The sequence below is a fragment of the Tiliqua scincoides genome, chromosome 9, assembly GCF_035046505.1.
Source record: "Tiliqua scincoides isolate rTilSci1 chromosome 9, rTilSci1.hap2, whole genome shotgun sequence".
Classification (NCBI taxonomy): Eukaryota; Metazoa; Chordata; class Lepidosauria; order Squamata; family Scincidae; genus Tiliqua; species Tiliqua scincoides.
The window spans coordinates 36,961,652-36,982,281 of NC_089829.1; the positions used below are offsets into that span (position 1 = coordinate 36,961,652).

Here is a 20,630-nt window from a genome sequence, read left to right on the forward strand (position 1 = left end):
CTTGTGGGCTGTTCCTAATTATAGTTTTTCAAGCAGAGGCTGGATGGCTACCTGTCAGAGATGTTGTAATAGCCTGCACTGAGAAGGGGGTTGGACTGTATGACCTCTCATGTACCATCCAATTGTAACATTCTGTGATCTGCCACTAATGAAAACAGAAGCCCAGCACATCCCCAGGCTCTTCTAGAAGGGTTTAAAGCACTAAAGGCTTAGTTTCATTGCTGAACTACTTTGTACATGGCTTTTATTTTTTATAAAATGTTTGACATCACAGTTTTTGATTAAGACTGCTGTGGCCATGAAAACTGTAAATTATTGAGCTGCTGAACTTCTTTTTTTTTTAAATACCATATTAATTCAGAATCAATGTTTGGCTTTTGTTTAAAAAACAAAACACTTTTTTTTTAAAAAGCCTGATGATTTTTATGTTTACAGCCTTCAGTATTTTTATTGTTGTAAGAATGTATATTTTCGTTGGAAAAGAATAGGGAAGTCTTGTATGTAAATAAGAATTTTTTTAATCAAGCTTTGCTGTATTTTACAAAGTACGATATAGTTGTATAACTATTATGGTGGACCAGGGGGTTGTAAGTGTTGAATATTCAGTAAAAAAAAATGGAAAAAAAGTTTCAATTTCCAGTGTCCAGGTTTTTCTTCCAGTGTTTCTCGGGTCCATACTACAGAATCAATTTAGTATGAATGTAGAAACATTAAATTATTACAGTGAGCAGGCATCATTCCCTCTATGCAAGAGTGTTGCTTTCTATGCTTGGGATAAAGCCTGTTGCTATTTATTTAAAATAAAGTCTGTCATGTTGACTTGCCAGACTGTCTGCAGCAGTCTTTTTTTTTTTTTAAATGACAGATGCCTGAGCATAAGCTTATCAATCAAATGGAGGTATATTCCACACTGAGTCACTTTAGATGATCCAAACAACTTGATTTGCTACTATGCTGCTAAGACAGTGTTTCTCAGATTGTGAGATGTGACCCACTAGGTAGGTCATGAGCCAATTTTGGGTAGGTTGTATAGCACTTAGCTCATCTGCCATTGAAAATACAGCACTGAAAATATGGAGTACAGAACTGCTGGACAGCGTAGCTCCCAGTTACAGAGAGATATAGTGCTTTGCCATGAGTAGGTGAAAAGATGGGATGCTAGAAAGGGGAAAGGGTGGTGTGGTTGGAGAAGGATCCAAGTCTGCATTCTGCTTTCTAAAAAGTTTGAGAACCACTGTGCTAAGGCAAAGTGTTACATGAGATTAGACAGCCTTCTTAAAAGGAAGAATTCAGTGACAATTCATACTACCACACTCCAACTGAACCCAAGGAATCTACAGCCAGAAAAAAAAAAACCTGAATATTGAATGTAAACATTTGAGCATCTCAAACTAAATGAGCATAAATGTTTAACTCATCTGCTTTTGTTCATGTTAGAAACTGGCAAGTGATAAGCAGGAAGAAGGACCGGATAATGGGGTGGGGGGCCGGTCAGAACACAGTATGAAAATAAAATTTAAAATAACAAAACTAGAAAAACTATGTGTTATCAGAAGATTGTTTCTATATAAAAACAAAATCCAAACAGTTCTTAACCTTTAGCCGGAAGGCCAGGAGCTTTCAAATTGCAGAATAATTTGTATATAAATAAACATTTGAAGCGCCTCATCAACATATTTACCCTTCACAGATTCTCATTATATAAAAAGTCATTCAGAAAAACCAGTGGATTATAGCCCTCTAAATGCTTTCCCTCAATACGATTACGTTAGTCTTTTAATGCAGGCTGTGGTCTGCATGGACTATACGTGAGCAGTTGCAATGGGAAGCATGCAGTACAACTGGGATTACTGAAGAATGGCTACTGGCTACATCATGTGTACATCTAAACCTCTGGCAAGTATCTAATATCATGGCAGGAAATCCAACTGACGTGCAAATACTGTATCAAGTGTGTGTAATTTTTCTTGAGACACCCTGTATTTAGGGCTGAAGAAATGGAACTTTATATTTCTAGACTATGCAGGCTTCAGCTACTCTTCCTTTTTTAAGAAACTGTGTGTGTACTAAAACTGTCTCATTCAGAGCTTGAGTCAAGTCAGCAAGAAAACTCCTGAATCTGATCTAGATTTTATAAGCTGTAGACTGCTGAGGCTTCTACAACCTCCCCCCAATCTCTCTTGTCCTTTGGCTTACCATTTGCCTCATGAAGAATCCTATAGGTCTCAAAATCTTGCTGCTGGATATTGTTACTTTGTGGTTGGACCTTCATCAATCTCATAGATAAGAGAATGGGAGAATCACTTTACTTTGAAGAATTGAAATTTCACTGAAGTTACAAAAGGTTTCAAGTAGGATTTGAGACTGATACTGCACAGAGTATATATTTCCATATAGACAAGGGAATAATATAATTGAATGAGAACCCATTCAACTGAACTGCTGTTAACATGCATGGGTATGCTGGGAACCCATGATCCAAAGCACACATTAGGAAGCAGTCTCCACTGAAATCAATTAGACTTGCTTCTGAGTAAAATTTTGTCATTAAGGCTGTAAACAGCCTGCGGAGCTATTGCGGAGCACACAAGGTGAAATGTGCCAATCATTTCGGCAATGGCAATATGACGGACACTTGATATGGAACTGCCTCTTTGTTAGAGGTTAATTTTGTTGGCAGACTGATACAACCGCATATGAAGGCATTTAAAGTATTGCTTCCAAAATAGCAATAAAAGACTGTTCATTATCTATACATGAATCTTTAATTTACAAAAAAGATACGTCAAATCAATCTTTGCTGGGCAAATCCATATCCACTGCATTTCAACTCTGGGAAGATTGTACTTGCTCATGAATATTTCAGCATTTAAATACTTAGCTGTTAAAGCCCATTATCTAATAATCTATTTTACAGCTCAAAGGGAATGAAAAAAAAGTTTAAAAGCCATAGACGAGCAATATGCAGTTTGAATAGTTTTTAAATCAATACATTTCTTACCAGGAATCAGATACAGGGAACAGTAAGGCAGCCCAATCTAGAGCTGCCCAGTGTGTGGGGCTGCAATGGCGCCAAAAATGGTTGCTGCTGAATCCAACACACTCCAAGCAGCTGCTTCCCTTCCCCCAGGTAAAGCGAGTGGCCCTGCAATGGGGCTACTGGATTCTATGTCAACCCAAAGGTCAGCATAGAATGAAGAGTCTCCATGTTGGGCGGCCAGCCTGACATGGAGGCTCCAGATCTTGTGGTGCAAAGCTCCACCAGTCCCACCCCCTCTTGCCCCATTCCCCCCCAGCACACCTCCTCCTTGCCCTCTAAATAAAAGCAATACAAATTAAGGGGGGGGGGAAGAAAAAATTGAAAGAAAAAGAATGAAAAAGGGGAGGATATTGCACCAGTTTAAAAAGCGGAAGGAAAAAACAATTCATTTAGTATTTCCTGGTATGCTAAATACGAGTATTAACTGGTACTTTTCAGGAATAGTAGAAAAATACTTAATGTAAACACAATACTTACTACAATATATGAAATATAATAACTGGTGAACTCAGTAACAGACTGTTCCCTCACTTTGTATGGAGAATGACAACTGTTCTTTGAATACACCAAAGGAAGACTTACCACAAAGTTAAAATGCCTAGAAAGCGCAAGACCCTTTAATATGTCTTACAATATTAGTAATATAAGTCAAAGAATTCTCTTCATGATAACAATAATATCCAATAGTGCAATACCATACTTATTTATTCAGGAGTAAATTTCACTGAGTCCAAAATAACTTGACTCTCTAGTAAATATGTTTAATAGGCTCACCGCCAAATATTAAGATAAGCTGTGTGATCAAGTCTGTATTTCTTTATGTGTGTGTGTGTGTGTGTGTGTGTGTGTGTATATATATATATAGTGTATATAAGACAATGTCTTGCATCTAAAAGAAAAACAGAGTGAGCAGATGTCCACTGTGCGTGTGTGATTATAGTTATGCTGACGTTGTGTCCCAGTTTATTTTTATCTTTATTTTGTTAATATACTCAGCAAGCTGGCTGACCCCTGCTACCCTGCCAAGTTAGCACTAGCATGAACTCAAGTTCAGCTGCATGCATTAGATCCACAGCGTCATCCAAATGAACTATCATGTCCTGAAAAGAATTTCAACACTGTTTTAGAGTGCGAAATCCACACAGTCTAGCAGTCTAGTTTAGTGGTTGTAAACAAGGAAGGGCGCAATCCTAACCCCTTATGCCAGTGCTTTCCAGCACTGACATAAGGGCAATGCAGCTCCGAGGTAAAGGAACAAACATTCCCTTACTTTGAGGAACACTCCATGAGTGACACCAAGCTGCAGGATGCAGCACATGTCCCATTGGCACCGCTATGCCAGTGCTGGGAAGCGGTGACATATGGGGTTAGGATTGCGCCCATAGCCCCTGCCATACACTAATTTATGGAAGGTGGTGCTAGTGGGGAGAAATATAAGGGCCAAATCCTATCCCACTTTCTGGCTCTGGTGTAGACGTGCCAATGGTATGTGTGCTGCATCCTGTGGTGGGAGGGCAGTTATGGCACTATGCAATCCTAGGCAAGTCTATTCAGAAGCAAGTCTCATTCTAGTCAATGGGGCTTATTTCCAGGAAAGCAGGGACAGGATTTCAGCCTCTGTGGAATAAAATCGATCAGAGAACGTTCTAGACCAGAGGCTCTAATGGTATGTCTATTACTTTATATCAATTTTATTTCTTTTATTACAGTATCTATACAACACCTTTTTCATCAACTTCAAGGTGGTTTACAAAGGTTGTGTGTATATGTGAGCGTTTGCGAGTGTGTGTTTATCAGTGTGGGTGAGTGTATGTTAGTGAGTGTAAGCATGTCTGTCAGTGAATGTGTTTATTTGTGAGTGGGGGTGCATGTGAGTGTGTGTGTGCATGTGAATGAGTGTGTGTGGCTGAACGTGTGTGTTAGTGTGTGCGCATCTGAGTGAGTGAGTGAGTGTGAGTGTACATGTGTTTGTGTGGTGTGAGAGTATATTAGTGTGTGTGTGTGTGTGTGTGTGTGTGTTGGTGAGCACGAGTGTGTTTCTGTGAATGAGTGTGTCAGTGAGTGTGAACGTGTTTGTGAGTGAATGTGTGAGAGAGAGCGAGTCCTGCAGCCACACCCCCACCCCGCACCCGCACTTCGGGGCGGGCAGTCGGGCGGCCTCCCTCCCCGAGGGCGCGTCGCCTCAGAGCCAGGCGGCGGCGCAGAGCGGCTGAGAGGCGCGGCCCGGGCGAAGATGGGCTCGCGGCTGCGGCCCTGGCGGGAGGCGGCGACGGTGGTGCTGGCGGCGGGGGGCGGCTGCGGGCCGCGCCGGGGCGGCTTCGACTACCGGCTGCTGCTGCTGCGCCGGAGCCCGAGCAGCGGCTTCCTGCCCGGCGCCCACGTCTTCCCGGGCGGCGCGGTGGACGAGGCGGACTTCTCGGGCGAGTGGCGGGCGCTGCTGCCGGGCGCGCCGGGCGACGGCGGGCGGCTGCCGGGCGACGTGGCGCTGCGCATCTGCGCCGTCCGCGAGGCCTTCGAGGAGGCGGGCGTGCTGCTGCTGGCCGAGGCCGAGGCTGAGGCTGAGGCCGGGGCGCCGCCCGCCGCCCGCCCGGCCCGGCTGCCGCCCGGGGAGCGCCTGCCGCCCGCCGCCGAGCTGGCCGAGTGGCGCCGCCGCGTGCAGCGGGAGCCGCGCGCCTTCCTGGAGCTCTGCCGCCGCCTGCGCCGCGCGCCCAACGTCGGGGCGCTGCTGGAGTGGGCGCGCTGGCTCACCCCCGCCGCGCGCGCCGGCCGCCGCTTCGACACCGCCTTCTACCTCTGCTGCCTCGGCCAGGCCCCGCCGGCCGCCTCGCACGACCGCGCGGAGGTCACCGCCTGCCAGGTGGGTGCCCAGCCCGGTGCGGGGCACGCTGTGCACGTGCGCGCGCGCTCCAGGGACGTGGCTGGCTGGGCAGGCGGGCGAGGCAGAGCCTCCTCACCAGAGGCCTTTGAGCGGCAGAGCCGTGGCAGGTGAGGCCGAGGCAGGGGCCCCCCCCCACTGAGTCCTTCAAAAGCCACCACCATGTCAGGTGAGGCAGGGGAGGAAGAGGTGTGAGGTGAGGCAGAGCCTCCCCACCAGAGGCCCTTGAAAAGCAGCACAGCAATGTCAGGTGAGGCAGAGCCTCCCCCACAGAGTCCTTCAAAAAGCAGCCTCACGACGTGAGGCGCTCCAGGGATGTGGCTGGCTGGGCAGGCAGGTGAGCTAGAGCCTCCCCACCACCATGTGAGGTGCCTCACCTGACTCGGTGGTGGCTTTTGAAGGAGTCTGTGGAGACGGTTGGCAACCTTCAGTCTCGAAAGACGATGGTATAAGCCTACAGCACCCGGTATTACCAGGCCTGACCCTGCTTAGCTTCCGCGATCACATGAGATCGGGCATGTGCAGGGTGACAGTTGCCGCTGTGGGGGATATGTTTAGCATATTTACTGGTCACATGAGGTGAGGCAGAAGCTACTCACCAGAGTCCTTCAAAAAGCCCCGCCACCATGTGAGGTGAGGCCAGTGTGAGGTGAGGCAGAGCCTCCCCACTGGAGTCCTACAAAAAGCGCCACTACAGCCCTGTGGGATGCTCAAGCACACTCAAGGCACATGTGGGTTATGTGTGCTTGTGCACCCCATACAGTGGCAGCCATGGCGTTTTTTGAAGGACTCTAGTGGGGAGACTCTGCCTTACCTGCCTCTCCACTCACCACATGTCCCTGGTGTGTACACACTACTCACATGGGCTTGATCAAACAGAGAACACTTCCAGCGCAACCTAAATGCTTTCTGAAAGGCTCCATTGTGTTTAATGGGGCTTGTTTTTCAGGACAGTGTGTGGAGGATCGCTGCCTAAAAAGAGGTTAAAGTGATCTCCATTTTGTTATTTGTGTGTGTGTTTGTGTGTGACAACACAACAAAGAAGCGACAGCACATCTCTGTAGCCAAGCAAACCCTGACTCTTGCTGCATAAACCCTAAATAGCAGTATTGTATTATCTACATAAGTGGTTGAGCAAACAGAGAACATTTTCAGTTGTAAATGTTAAATGTTTCAGCTTCTCTTTTCAACAGTAATGCAGCTGAGGTTCCAATCCTCCTATCCAACTTTCCAGTGCAAATGCTGCTGTGCCAATAGCACATGCGCTGCATTCTGTGGTAGAGGGGCAGTCATGGAGGCCTTCTCAAGGTAAGGCAATGTTTGTTCCCTTATCTCAGGGCAGTTGCAGCTGCATTGGTATAGGAAAGTGGGATAGAATTGGGCCGTAACAGCTCAATGCTGTACATGCATACTTGGAAGTAAATCCTAGTAAGGGACTTGGTTTACTTAAAAATAAGTCTCTCACTAGGTTCAAGAGGCTTACTCTAGGCTAGGAGAAGTCTGTACAGTAGAGGATTGTAGCCTAAAACTGAGCACAGAGGACTCACTTCTATGTAGACATGTATAGGATTGTTATCCTCTAGTATCAAATTTAAAAATAACACAACCAAAGCCTGTGTGCAGCCTGATCTTTAGCATATTTACTGATAAGTCCCACTGACTTCATTGGGCTTTATTCCAAGTAACTGCATAGACTTGCTGTAGCTTTGACTTTTACTTTGGATTGTGGCAAGTTGCCTCTATTACAGGTATGGGACTGAGGCCGAGAGATACTGCTATGCTTAACGCCCATCCAGTGACTCCATGTTTAAATTGATATTTGAATTGAACACTTTCTTGTCACTCACTCTGCTTAATTGTTTCCAGAAGCTCTTGCCACCAACTTCTGATGTCCTAGATTGGTTTGTGCCTGCACATTGGTGAGAGAAATGCAGTCTGTGTGTGCTGACACAGGCATTCTCTGATTTACAGCCCAATCCTATCCACACTTTCCTGAGAGTAAGCCCCATTGACTCTAATGGGACTTACTTCTGAGTAGACATGCATAGGATTGGGCTACCAGACTGCAGTCCATGATTGTGTAATCATGCTCTCATGTTCTGCAAACACTGTTCTAATATCTTGTAGTTCCTTTACAAGTAGTCTAGCTGATTTTAAAAGTATGGCAGGAAAAACAAAGGATTATATTTTAAATGCAATCATGGAAAAAATAAGATGGTTCAGAATATTCCTTTCATTGAGAAGTAATTAACTATAGATATTTGCTTATTCATTCTTTTTCAGTGGTCAACACCCCTAGAAGCTCTTGAACTATTTAAGAGTCAAGACATCTGGATCGCACCACCCCAGTTTTATGAACTATGCAGACTCTGCAACTTTCCATCACTTCATGATCTGCATAAGTTTGGCTCTGAACGGGCCTTAGAAGGATGTGAACGTTGGATGTCAGTTGTGCTGGTTGCTTCAGATGGTCACATGCAGCTATTGCCAGGTAGAATTAAATGGGAGGGGTTGACTGATACTTTAAGACTGCGGTTTTCAAACTCCTGGACTGTCTGGGAGTTTGAAAACTGCAGTAAGTTCTTGCAGGGGGGGGAAGGCAGCGATGCGATCCTCAGGATTGCTGTCTTCCCCCCTGTCCCCACCCCTTAAGGGGGCAGAGGCCAGGGCCCTCAAGCTGGGGCGTCACAACGCCCCAGTTTGAATACCACTGCTTTAAGGGATTGACTGATACTGTTGCTACTTAGGGCCCAATCCTATCCAACTTTCCAGTGCTGATGCAGCTGTGCCATGATATGTGATGTAGTGGGGGAGCAGTCACAGAGGCTTCCCCAAGGTAACATTTCTTTCCTTACCTTGGGGCTACACTGCAGCTATATCATTACTGGATAGGATTGGGCCCTAAGTAGCAACAGAAACAGCATTTGCTGGGGAGGGCACAAAGTCTTTATGGCAGATCCTTCTATCAAAATATTGCTGTTTTGCTAATGGATATCAGGGTTTAGTTTGGTTGTGACCATATCTAGAAAACTGATCACTGAAATATGAAATGTTATGTGTCATTTAAAAGTAATTAATAAATTGTTTTTTTTAGGTGATGAGCTATATCCAGAAGATCCCGATTTTACAGGTGAGAGGGAACCAATGTTGACGACAAATAAAAAGATTGAAGATTTAATGAAAGGAGCTAGCAGACTTCATCGGATAGTGATACGAGATCTACATAATGTTACTATCCATGTAAATATCCAACCCAAATATAAACACATCAGGCCAATAAAAATGGACTCCAAAGTGGGAAATAATGAAGATTACAATAGCAGATTATAGGATTTTCCCAATATCATTATGAAAATAATTTGCATATTTTTATGTATGCAGGCCCATATGGTAGTGCCTACCATTGAAGGTTCAAATCTTGCCAAAGAACCTGTATTTTGGGAGTATCAAGGATTTAAGGTTGGTTGTGCCTATGTACCTCAAGCCCAATACAAATTATGTAAGCTTCCATTTATGTACCTTTCATTATTACTCTAAAATTCTGTGCAAATGTGCCAATTTTGGAGTGGACATCTGTCTGCTAAGAACTTGACCTTAATCTACACATGTATGGATTTAGGTCACTGACATAGGGCATTACTTGGCCATAGCTAGCTGAAACCATTTGTCAGTACTGGGATGAGCTGAAGTCATTCAGGATTGATATAGTTCAATATATTGGTACCATTCTGCTTTTCTCATTAAAAATGTAAAAAAACCCTCTTAAATATGTTTAGTTGGGAGGAAACCCCCCTGAGTACAGTGGAATTTACTTCTAAATAACTGTTTAGGATTGTTTTAAGTGCTTACAAATATTGTACATGCAACCAATTATATTCAGAAGTTTTTACTTCTGGAAGGCACATTTCAAGGCACATGTTTATGCTGTTTAAATTTAATTGAATAAAATTCTTCATGTGGTTTAGGCTTTCATTTCATATACGTATTTTGGAAGGTTGTTTCATGCATTCAAGTTAGCTGTGTTTGCTAATTGTAAATCATTATTTGAGTTTTTAAAAATAAATATTTTTAAATGTTAAAAATAAATATTTCCTCAATACTGGTTGCTTTCATCATTGCTAACATATGGTGATTATACATCCGGTATTTTGATCACTTTCAAATGAAGAAGCTCTCTGATGTATTTGTCAGGTGTCTTCAGAGTGCTTCTTTTTAAAATGAACTGTATCAGGCTAAAGGATTACATTAAAGCTGTTGTTATTGTTACACAATGAAGCTAGTAAGCAGTTCAAGAAAATTAACAGAAGCAATTAAAGGTATACTTTTTGTTTCTGGGGTACAACAGGAAGGGCTTGGTTTTGCTCTTCCCCCCCTATAAACTGGAACTAATAAACTGGGAAGAACAAAAGGGGCTGATGGGAAAGGAAAGAAGTTGTGTTAGCACCACGAGTAATAAATCTAAAATTATAGCTCCCTAGTTTTACAGGAGGGTAGAGGAAACATGAGGAATACATGAGGAGCAATTAAGAGTCCAATCCTGAGCTTGCCAGCTGTACAAGTGTACAGCTGGTACTAGGTGTTACAAATATGCTGTAATGCACACCTGCAACACCCTTTGCCTGGTCAGTGTGGCAAAATAGCTGACATAGACTTGAGAAACCCTAGTGTGTAGCTTGGGGCTTTCCCTGGGGAAAAGGAACTAAAGGCCCAATCCTATTCAACTGTCCAGCACCGGTGCAGCCACAATGCAGCCCTGAGGTAAGGGAACACATGTTCCCATACCTTGAGGAGGCCTCTGTGACTGCCTCCCCACCACAGGATATAGTGTGTGCCTCAAGGGCACAGCTGCATCAACACTGGGAAAGTGGATAGGATTTGGCCCTAAAGTTCCCTTCCCCCAGGAGACCTCTGGCTGCTTCCTGGCACCCACTGGATACTGCGGTAGCCATTTTAGCATCACTGCTCCAGCAGGTGCTGGAAAGCTTAGTATTAGGCTGTAAGTAACAGACTGACAGCCCAATCCTATCCACACTTCCCTGGGAGTAAGCCCCATTGACTCCAATGGGATTTACTTCTGAGTAGGCATGCTCAGAGTGGGCTCTGAGGCTGCCTCCCTGGCCACACTTTCCTGGGAGTAAGCCCCATTGACTCCAGTAGGTCTTGCTGCTGAGTAGACATGCCTGGGGCTGGGCTGTCAGTCATCAGACTTTGCCCTTCACAACGCTGGGCGTTTGGCGCCTGCGCAGTGATGGCGTTTTAACCCCTATGCTCCCGCTGCCCTTTTCGCTCCTTCGTGCCCTTTCTGCTGAGGCGCTGCTGGCTCTCCACACGCGCGTGACGTCAGAGGGAGGCGGTGCATGGCGCTAACGGTGATCAGTGCGCACGCGCGCGGCCAAGCGAAGCTTCGCAGCGCGCGAAGGGGGCGTGGCCTAGAAGTGGAGCCTCGTGCGAGGCGCGAGCGAGCGGCGGTTGGAGACCTCGGGAGGGCCAACGGTCGCTAGCTGTTGGGGGGGGCGGGGTCCTGGTGCACGCGTGGTCAGACCTCAGGTGAACTGCAGTTCCCCCCTTCCATTTGCTCATCCCAAGCAGTGCGCGTGGCTTCACTTAGAAGGGGGTCCCATTGAGTTCAGTGGGGCTTACTCCCAGGTAAGTGTTTATGGGATGCAGATCGCACTTCAGAGCCCTGCATGATGGGACCCCCCATATGGGGTCCTGTTCACCTTACTCAGAAGGAAGCCTGTTCTGATCAGGAAGACACAATATTGTGTTTTTCTTTTATATGGGGTCTTAATTTTTTTATATATGTATATGTGTGTGTGTGTGTGTATATATATATATATATATGTGTGTATATGTTATATATATATATATATATATATATATACACGTCTATAAAGAATTTATATACACTTATATAATTGTATGCATACATGCACTATATATGTGTGTATATAAATACACATATTTTATATTTATATTTAGTATTTGTTTTATATATATGATACTATGTCTTTCATATTTTACATTTAAATTTAGAATAAAATATTTAAGTATAAAAGATATATATATATATATATATATATATTATGTATTATATATATAATATATATAAATATAAACTATATTTTACATTTAATGTATATTACATATTTTATATTGTTTCTTACTTTTATATTTTACATTGTATTCAATAAACCAGTGTTTCTCAAGGAGTGGTAGGGGTACCACCAGTGGTACTTAAGGTGTTGTCTGGGGGTACTCTCGGGTCAGCAGGGAGACCAGGAATGAGACACAACAAACAGTGGTAGGAGGTTCAGCTCAGTGGGTGGAGCGCTAAAGCATGCTTTTCCATGCTTCCAAAAGCCCTACCGTCCACCCTAAGCCTATGAACTGGTGTCTGTCTTGTCTTATCTGGCCTCCCAACCCAGAAGTAACTGGCAGTGATGTCATCACTAGTTACTTCTGGTGGTACTTCGAATAGGTGCACCATGTGAAGTGGTATGGCAGAGGACGAACATTGAGAAACCTAAACCTGGGACGTGCAGTAGGTGGGGAGGCAGGTGAGGAACAGCCTCCCCATCAGAGTCCTTTGAAAAGTGCTGCTGCCATGTGAGGCATTCAAGCTCTCCCAACCCATGCACAAAGTTTCCACACCTCACATGGCTTCAGTGCTTTTCAGAGGACTCAGATGGGGAGGCTCTGCCTCTCTACCCACTGCATGTCCCTGCTGTAAATATCTTATTCACCAGAAACAAACATCTCTTCCTATTTGTCATGTTCCCTCTGAGATGAAGGGTTCTAGGCTCACAGTTGAGTAGGAAAGGGGGACTTCAGCATCTCCAGCTTGCCCTGGGAAGGGAAGAAAAAGTTGTACAAGCTGCTGAAGTCTTCTGTTTCACAAGTCTTCTGTTTCCCAGTGGGAAGGGCAAGACTAGTGTTGCAGTTAAGAACTGTTGGGGCTTATTTGCCTTAATGGGCTATGAAGATTTTTATTTTCTAAGGTTGTGCCCACAACTGGTGGGCATTTTCAAAGGACTAGAGGTGAGAAGCTCAGTCTGTTTGTCTCACCCCAGAGCAGCTGATAGTCACTGATTTTGTTCACCGTATTTTCCTCAAAGGATTCAGTATGCACTTTCTTTCCACAACCCAGTTCTTATCCTGTTCCAAATTCCTGGATCCAAGCATTTCTAAGGGTGGGTAGCCAAGTAAGGGCAAGACTGCTTCTCTTGCAGTGCAAGGCTATATATGAGTTCTGTACGTGAAGTAATTTCTACTGTGTCCCATCTCTGACTTTATTCACACACACAAAATGTAATGATAGTGCTTCTGATGTGATCCATCTGGTCAGGGTGCTACAACTAGCTGGTTAGTGCTGCCTCACCAGCTGAAGACCAGTGCTTGCCAAAACCAAATTCTAGAAAAGCAATCAAGACCAAAAACGTTTGCAAAACAAGTTGGAAGGTACAGAAAAACTTAATTTTTTTAAAGAAATGTGTTTTCTTTTGATTCAGGCTTTTGAAACTCCTGCCATTTTAGTTAGTGAATTCCCTTCACTGATGCTTTTGAAAGAGATGGCTCAGGGTCAGTCCTAGAGAGTTGGCAACTCCAGGAGAAAATCAAAATTCTTACATTTCTCATGCTGTAAGATTCTTCACTAATTCCAGCCACTAAGATTCTTCACTAATTCTGTGTGAAGCCCATATCCAGCAGTTGTTCAGATGACTGTCCCAAGAAACAGACTTTGTAGTTTTCCTTGCATAGGTCTTTAAGGTCCTGACTATATGCATGGCTACTTGAAAGGAAGTCCTGTTGAATTCACTGAGGCTTATTTGCCGCATTGGGTGGTAGTAAATAGATAAGTACAAAAAGAGGTTTTGATAGGTTGAGTCAACCATGCATTTTGAACTGAAATGCCCTTCAGGACAAATGGCTCAGTTTGACAAACACAAAAGGAACATACTACTTTCATGCAGGAACGAACTATTATGTCCAAGTTTGACCAACCACATTTTCTGCCTTTTTTTCCATTCCAAAGATTGCATTAGGATTTTGCCTAGAGAGCTCAGGAATGCAATTTTTCTATGAAATGGGCTCTACTATATTGAGTCAATTTCACCGGAAAATAATTTATTTGAACAAAGTCAGGGACATGTGACTGATGAACAGGTAGTAGGTACAAGAGTAATTACTTTTCCTTCTTCTCTAGTATCTTTGGGCCCAATCCTATCCAACTTTCCAACACTGATGCAACTCTGAGGTAATGGAACAAATATCTTACCTTGTGAAGGCCTCCATGGCTGCTCCCCCATTGCAATGCGGATGTCCCATTGTCATGGCTACATGAATGCTGGCTAGGATTGGGCCCATTGTCACATTAGAAATCCAGGCATGCATTTCATTGAATAGTCGAACCTAGATTATAACCTGGTTGTTTAAACTTCAGTATTCTACTTTGAGAAGCTGTTTAATTTTACAAGACCAGTTTATGTACTGGCTGGTTGTATTTTTGAAGGTATACGAAGCTTGTGATTCCCTTCGGAATAGACGAGCGGGTCATTGGAGAAAGAAAATGTTTGACATCTTTATCTTGAAGGTATTGTGACTTTTTGATGACAAGTTTTTGGGTACTAAAGGTTTTGTGATTGCAAAGAATTTGCAGAAGATTGCAAAGCTTTTAAGTAATGTATTTCAGTGACCATTAATGATAAAATTTGATGTGATTTTAACTATGATTTGCTTATTGACTAGATTGAAGATCCAGGATGCTTTTGGGGGCATATAAAAGGAGGTGGAAAGCTTATGGACAAAGAAACAGAATATAAAAAACTTCAGACTGAAATGAATCTATTCTATGCAAAGTGTTATAAAACTGTGGATGAAATCAAGCCCTCAGTATTAGAAGAAGGGCAGGTAATTTCTACACATTTTTGATACTGATAATTTTGATTGATTTAGTGAATACAAATCAGTGGTGTTTTTAGGATTTATCGCTCTGATAGAAAATATACTTTTCTGCCTCATAAACTTTAACATGAAGTTGGAAGGTTGGATGTGGTGTTTTTGGACACAGTTTTTAATAGTTTCTTTGGATTTAGACATCTGAGGCATCATTTTTACAGAAATATTTTTTCATTTGTCACTTTTTTAGCACCTCATGGAAAATAAAACTTCATACATGTATCCCGCCCATAATTTCACCATGAATTCTGCTATTTTATCAAAATTCAGTGAAAACTGCGCAAATTCAAGTGTATATGTTTGTTTGCTTTTCCTTTCAGGTTTGTGCCATTTATTGTCAGGAACTGAAATCCTGGTGCAGAGCTGTTGTTAAGGCAATAATACCATGTACAGATTATTACCTTGCTGATTGTTTTCTTGTGGATTATGCCAAGAATGTTCTGGTGAAAACAGGCAGGTATGTAATAATGTTGAGTAAAATTGGAGGGCGGTGCTTGTTTATAGTGCGACTTCTATGACCTAGAACTATCAAGTCCTTTAGGAGCTTAAAATATGATATTAATGGTGATGTCTCTATGTGCTGACCCATCAGCCCACTGATTTAGTGTGACCTTTCTGATGCATCAGCTGAGATATGCTCCTGGATTCAGTTCTCGGTATAATCTTAGATTTGCTGAGTGGTCTCGAGAAGGATACCATCTTAGTCTCACTTCCATATTTAGAAAATGGCAATAATGCAGCCTATGCCAGGGCTGTTTAGAGGGAAAACCAGTGAGATTGTGTTCATATTTAGTGTTTATGTTTTTCCCTAAGCACTTGTTTATGAGAAAGTGTTTGTTTGGGTCCAGCTTAATGATTTTGTTTTCTGTTATCTGTTTGTTTCCAAGGATTTGCGTTGCCTTAGAATCATTTATGAGTCTGCCCTACAGAGCAAAGAAGTTTAGGCTATATTGTACAAAACCAGTAACACTACGTGTCGACTACTGTAGTAACAATGCGAAGATAGTGTAAGTATATCTTGAGAGAGAGATGAGTGACTGTATTCTGTGGCATTCTGCTTTCTGTTGGAGGGTATGCTACAGCCAGTACTTCTCATAGTTACAATGAGGGTCTTCTCTGCATAACGGTATCCAATGTCCCCCTCTTTATATCTGCCAGAGAACCATAACACTTGCATAATATTGTTGGAGTAGATATCATATTTTTCCTGCTGATTTTTATACTCCATGGCAGTGGTTCCCAAACTTTTTAGCACCAGGACCCACTTTTCAATACGACGCTCTGCCAGGACCCATCTAGCATTATGAGACTAAAAAGTTTCACTTTACCAGCTGTTTGTAACTCTGTTTTTATTCTTTTTACTATGGGAGGAACTGCGTCCTTGAACATTGTTGAGCTCCACATTCGTCGGATCTGGACCATTCTGGTGGCCTTGCATTCCCTTTGCACTGGACCAAGGCAAGGTCACCTACTTAAGAGTAAATGTGCACATGCTTCTCCATTTTGGTTTCCATAGGGCGTAATACATTTTCTTTGTCACCTATCAGCTTGTCAGTTTTGCAACCCACCAAAAATTGGGTCCCAACCCACAGTTTGGGAACCACTGCTCTATAACAGTGCTCTTCAATCTTTATCATGTCACAACCCCAATAAAGTATGTGACTAGGGACCTACCACTGATCTCATTCCCCTCCTTGGACCCTTTTCACCTGCCCTCTTCCTGCCCCATTTCACCTTTCTCTTGTGTCTTCACAACAAGCATGTGAGGTAGCAGCCTTGGGAGCTGAGGGGCAAGACAACGAGAATTACCCGTTCAGGATTGTATCAAGAACTCAGTTTTGATAAGGCAGTACAAGTATTTGATTGGATTCAAGCCCTCTGTTGCACGGGCTTTGAGAGGTTGCTGCAACCCCCCAAACGAGGTTTTGTGACCAACCCACAGTTAGAAGAACAGTGCTCTATAAAACGCTCTGGAGGGAAGGCATTTTTTATTTACGTGAAATACGCTTGGTGTGCCTCCACCATTGGAAGCCCAGTGGGAGGTGATTTGTGATGGGGTTCTTTTCAACCATGGCACCTTGTCTCTGTAGGTCTCTACCCTTAAATGCTCCTCTTCATTGCTGGTATTTTGGCTGGCAAAAGCATCTTTCGTCTCAACAAGCACATTAACATTCTGTGACTGGTATCTGTCTCTCTTGTGTGTTTGCTGCTGTGTTTTATGGTTAATTTATGGTTGTCTGTTGCTAGTTGGTTAGCAAAAAAATGATTGTGAGCTGGCTGGAGGATCGTTGTGAGGATAAAAATGGTTAGATAAAATAAATGTTAGAATATGATTAGACAGCAAAGTAATTTTGTGTTTCTTTGCAGCCCTACTAACAGGTGGGATGTTGCAGCTATCCAGTATTTCCAAAGTCTTCTGAATGGTAAGAAAAGATATGGAACAGTGCACTGTATGCAGTGGATTTGCGGGTTCGGCATCTGCAGATTTGATTCACCTTGGATGCCAGCGGATACTAGAAGTTTAAATCCCTTTAAAAATTTTTACATTGGGGTTCCTACCTATTCACAGCCAAGCCACACTGTGGTTGCATTCACCGTGATGCATTCTGGGGCAAACCTGAGAGAAGAAAGGAAGCTCCACATGACCCAGAAATGGGTCTTTCGGGGCTAAAAACAACTCTACAGGCTTGGAAACTGTGTTAATCAGCTATGAAAAGGTATGAACCTTGATTTCGGCACTTTTAGAAGGAATTTAAGGGATTTAAATTTGCATTCCAGTATTCACGGATACCATGGGTGGACTGAAATCTCAAAGGTATGGGTTAATTGTTTAGGAGAGCAATGTTAAAATTTCAGTCAAGGAGGCTAGGTTAGAAGACTTTGCCTCATATAGCATAGATGAATGGTGAACTTTATGTTCAAATTTCAATAATTACTGGAATGTCAAAGGGCACTGATGAATCTAAACATTTGGATTAGCCTGTATAAACTTAAAACAAAATTAATTACTATGAGTTTCAGAACCTGCTGCCTTTAATGTTTGGTAGCAAGTGGCAAATCTGCTTTGATGTAACAGTGAGTCTGGGCAATACCACTGGCTGCCATTAGTACTCTAATGGCACAGTGGGCAACTTTGCAACTGACTGCAATAATGTGAAATGTAGAAATACAGTTGTTGCAGCTTCCTTATTGGCATTTCAACTGTTAGATTTGAGAGAGAGAGAGAGAGAGAGAGAGAGCACCATTGAAACCTGCAGAAAAACAAAAAGATAATTCTCCCTTTTTGCTTTTATATTTAGCAACCACTCAAGTTGAGGCCAAACTATGTAATGTTGAAGAAGACAGTCTAACTTTTGATGTTTATCTTTATGTCACCATAAAGGGGGAAAAGGTAATCCAGTTCACAGTTATAAATCTGCTGGCATTGAATAGTTGAAAACCAATGTGCCATTTGCTGGAGATGAGTGGCAGTGATTCCCCCAAATGCTAATAAAGAAAAATAGTCTCCTGCTATGGTAGTTTGTGACTGGTCGTTAGCAGCAGAATAACATTACGTTTCCAATCTCAGAGTGTGCTCTGAGTACCAGACAGGCTGTCATGGTGTGCCTGATCCAGATGTCTAATAGAACCATGGTTTAATTCTGGTTCTGCACAGTGTTCATGAGCCTTAGGCTCACCTGCTCCCCTTTCCCTTTTGCACATAAGGACAAGAAGTTATCTTCTTGCATTCTCTGTGTAGAACAAGCCAGAATTTGCTATGACATTTCCCCCACCACCTCCTAGCAAATGGTTCTAACAAGAATTTCTGGAAAATCCTGGAGATTCAGGGTTTGGCTCTGAATGTGAGGAAATATGTAAACCTAGAAGACCTTTTCTAATTTTAATGGTGAAATTACACTTCATAGGTGCAGTGAGCTTCATAATGTTGGGGGCAGGAGATCAGCATCTTTCATGTATTTATCTATGAACTATTTTGTTCGACATGTTTTGGAACTACACTAAGGTACCTCTTAACAGATGCTGTTTAGAGGCAGTTTACTTTCATTTGGCAGCTGTTCGAGCAGCTTAGTGGATCATCCCATGTGAATTCTGAATTGCATGAAGAACTTTTATGCTACTGCTGGTAGGGAACATTTTTATGCATGTGTCAGACTACTTTAAATGGTATGGCTGCTTTGCAGTTCTTTCCGATGGTGTGCAGATTTACATTGGTAATATATAAATTTACGTGTTTTGATTGTTCTCAGTTTCCATGGTCCCTTTTTTTCCTTTAGGTATGTGTAAACGATGATCTTGTTGCAAAGAACTTTGCTTACTATGAGATGGTGAAAGAGAAAACATTTAATACCATGGAGGACCAAAAGAAATGGTCATCATTAAGACCCAACTCTCTTTCAGAGAATATCAATCCTGCCCTTGTTCTGTGGCCAGAGTTGTTGCAAATCAAGGAATCTAGGGATCCAGAAACATGTGAGTATAGCACATCTGGGCTTTGGAGGAGTGGGGAGAGTGGTTGCAAGAGGGAGAAGTGCTCTTCTTCACATCCTGGTTTTTCCCCAAGCCCTTCCCATATCATCTGTTTTTCACCCCAGTCTGCCCAAATAAGTGTAACTCTTGGCCCAGAGACAGAAGAGCAGCAAAAATACTTTCCTCATGTTTCTAAAAGTGTCCCTGCCTTATTGCCTAGACTAGAGGTAATTAATTCTCACCAGGGGCTCCCAGGTAAGTAGCTGTCTACAAGACTCTTCAAGTTGCAATCTGAAATCTAAAAATCTGCATTGCTTTGAATGCAAAGAACACGTAATCTACTTGGTTACAGTTCTGACAACTTCATCATTTTTTTTTTTGCATAATGTGAGATGGCTCTGCAGTAGAATAACTCTACTATACTTTGTGTTGCATTTGCTTCAGGCTGCCTAGACCAGGGGTGTCAAACATAAGACCTACGGGCCGAATGTGGCCCCTCGAAACAATTTATCCAGCACCTGCTATAATTGGACTCTGTCATATCTTGAAAATATAAACAAGATTTATACATTTTCTCTTCTGTCACTTATGGCTAATGGGTTTCTATGTGAAAACAAAGTGTTTTGTTCTGGCTGTCATCTGTTTAATGACGTCACTTCCAACTCTCAGTAGGCACCATGAATGCTAACTGCGGCCCTGTGTGTGAAATGAGTTTGACATCCCTGGCCTAGATATTGGCGACTGCTTCCAAATGCCCTTTGTGCTTTTTCAGTATCTCATCTGTGGAATTATGGAGGGTGCCTGAGCATGTGCAAGTGGAATGTGTTCATGTCACACTTGTATGCCTATATTCCTATATTTCTAATTAAAGAACTATGTACATTTTGAGAGCCACTAAACAATGCAAAGAGCTCATTAGGTCCTGATCACCAGTTTGTAGGATTTCTGCCCCCTCCCAGATAAAATAAATACCCCTATTCAAAACTAAGCTTTGCTTTTCTTAGTGAAAATGCATATAGCAAAAAATGCAGTTTTAGGTGTTAGTACCACAGAGTAGTCTTAATATGCAATAGGCAGTGGAACGTAATGAATTAATCAGGTAGTTTTAGCAACAGTTTGGGCTACCTATATATGTGTAAGAGAGACATGTCTTAGGGCCCAATCCTATCCAACTTTCCAGCACTGGTGGAGCTGCAATGCAACCCTGATGTAAGGGAAAAGGTGTTCCCTTACCCTGAGGAGGCCTCTGTGACTGACTCCCCACCAAAAGATACAATGCATGCCCCACCA

General features: G+C 42.9%; 2 protein-coding genes across 8 annotated transcripts in view; both read left to right on the top strand.

Annotated features, from left to right (window-relative positions):
• The first annotated feature begins 5,176 nt into the window (after positions 1–5,176).
• Positions 5,177–9,875, top strand: NUDT19 (nudix hydrolase 19). The gene is made up of 3 exons (XM_066637544.1): positions 5,177–5,897; positions 8,199–8,406; positions 9,010–9,875. Exons 1-3 carry the CDS (start codon positions 5,274–5,276, stop codon positions 9,243–9,245), a joined length of 1,068 nt encoding a protein of 355 aa, XP_066493641.1. The 5' UTR covers positions 5,177–5,273; the 3' UTR covers positions 9,246–9,875.
• A 1,553-nt stretch (positions 9,876–11,428) lies between these two features.
• The window catches only part of TDRD12 (tudor domain containing 12), a 36,855-nt gene continuing 27,653 nt past the window's right edge, over positions 11,429–20,630 (top strand). For 3 of the 7 annotated variants that reach the window (XM_066637777.1, XM_066637779.1, XM_066637782.1), the window contains exons 1-8: positions 11,429–11,561; positions 14,428–14,508; positions 14,664–14,825; positions 15,194–15,330; positions 15,761–15,880; positions 17,241–17,296; positions 18,173–18,264; positions 19,148–19,343. In XM_066637777.1, the coding sequence (XP_066493874.1) occupies positions 14,485–14,508; positions 14,664–14,825; positions 15,194–15,330; positions 15,761–15,880; positions 17,241–17,296; positions 18,173–18,264; positions 19,148–19,343 (787 nt within the window). In that variant the 5' untranslated portion in view covers positions 11,429–11,561; positions 14,428–14,484. Of the gene's footprint in view, positions 11,562–14,427; positions 14,509–14,663; positions 14,826–15,193; positions 15,331–15,760; positions 16,332–17,240; positions 17,297–17,527; positions 17,591–18,172; positions 18,265–18,953; positions 18,997–19,147; positions 19,344–20,630 lie in introns of those variants that run through there. The other 4 variants (XM_066637778.1, XM_066637780.1, XM_066637783.1 and 1 more) reach the window with 4 other exon arrangements.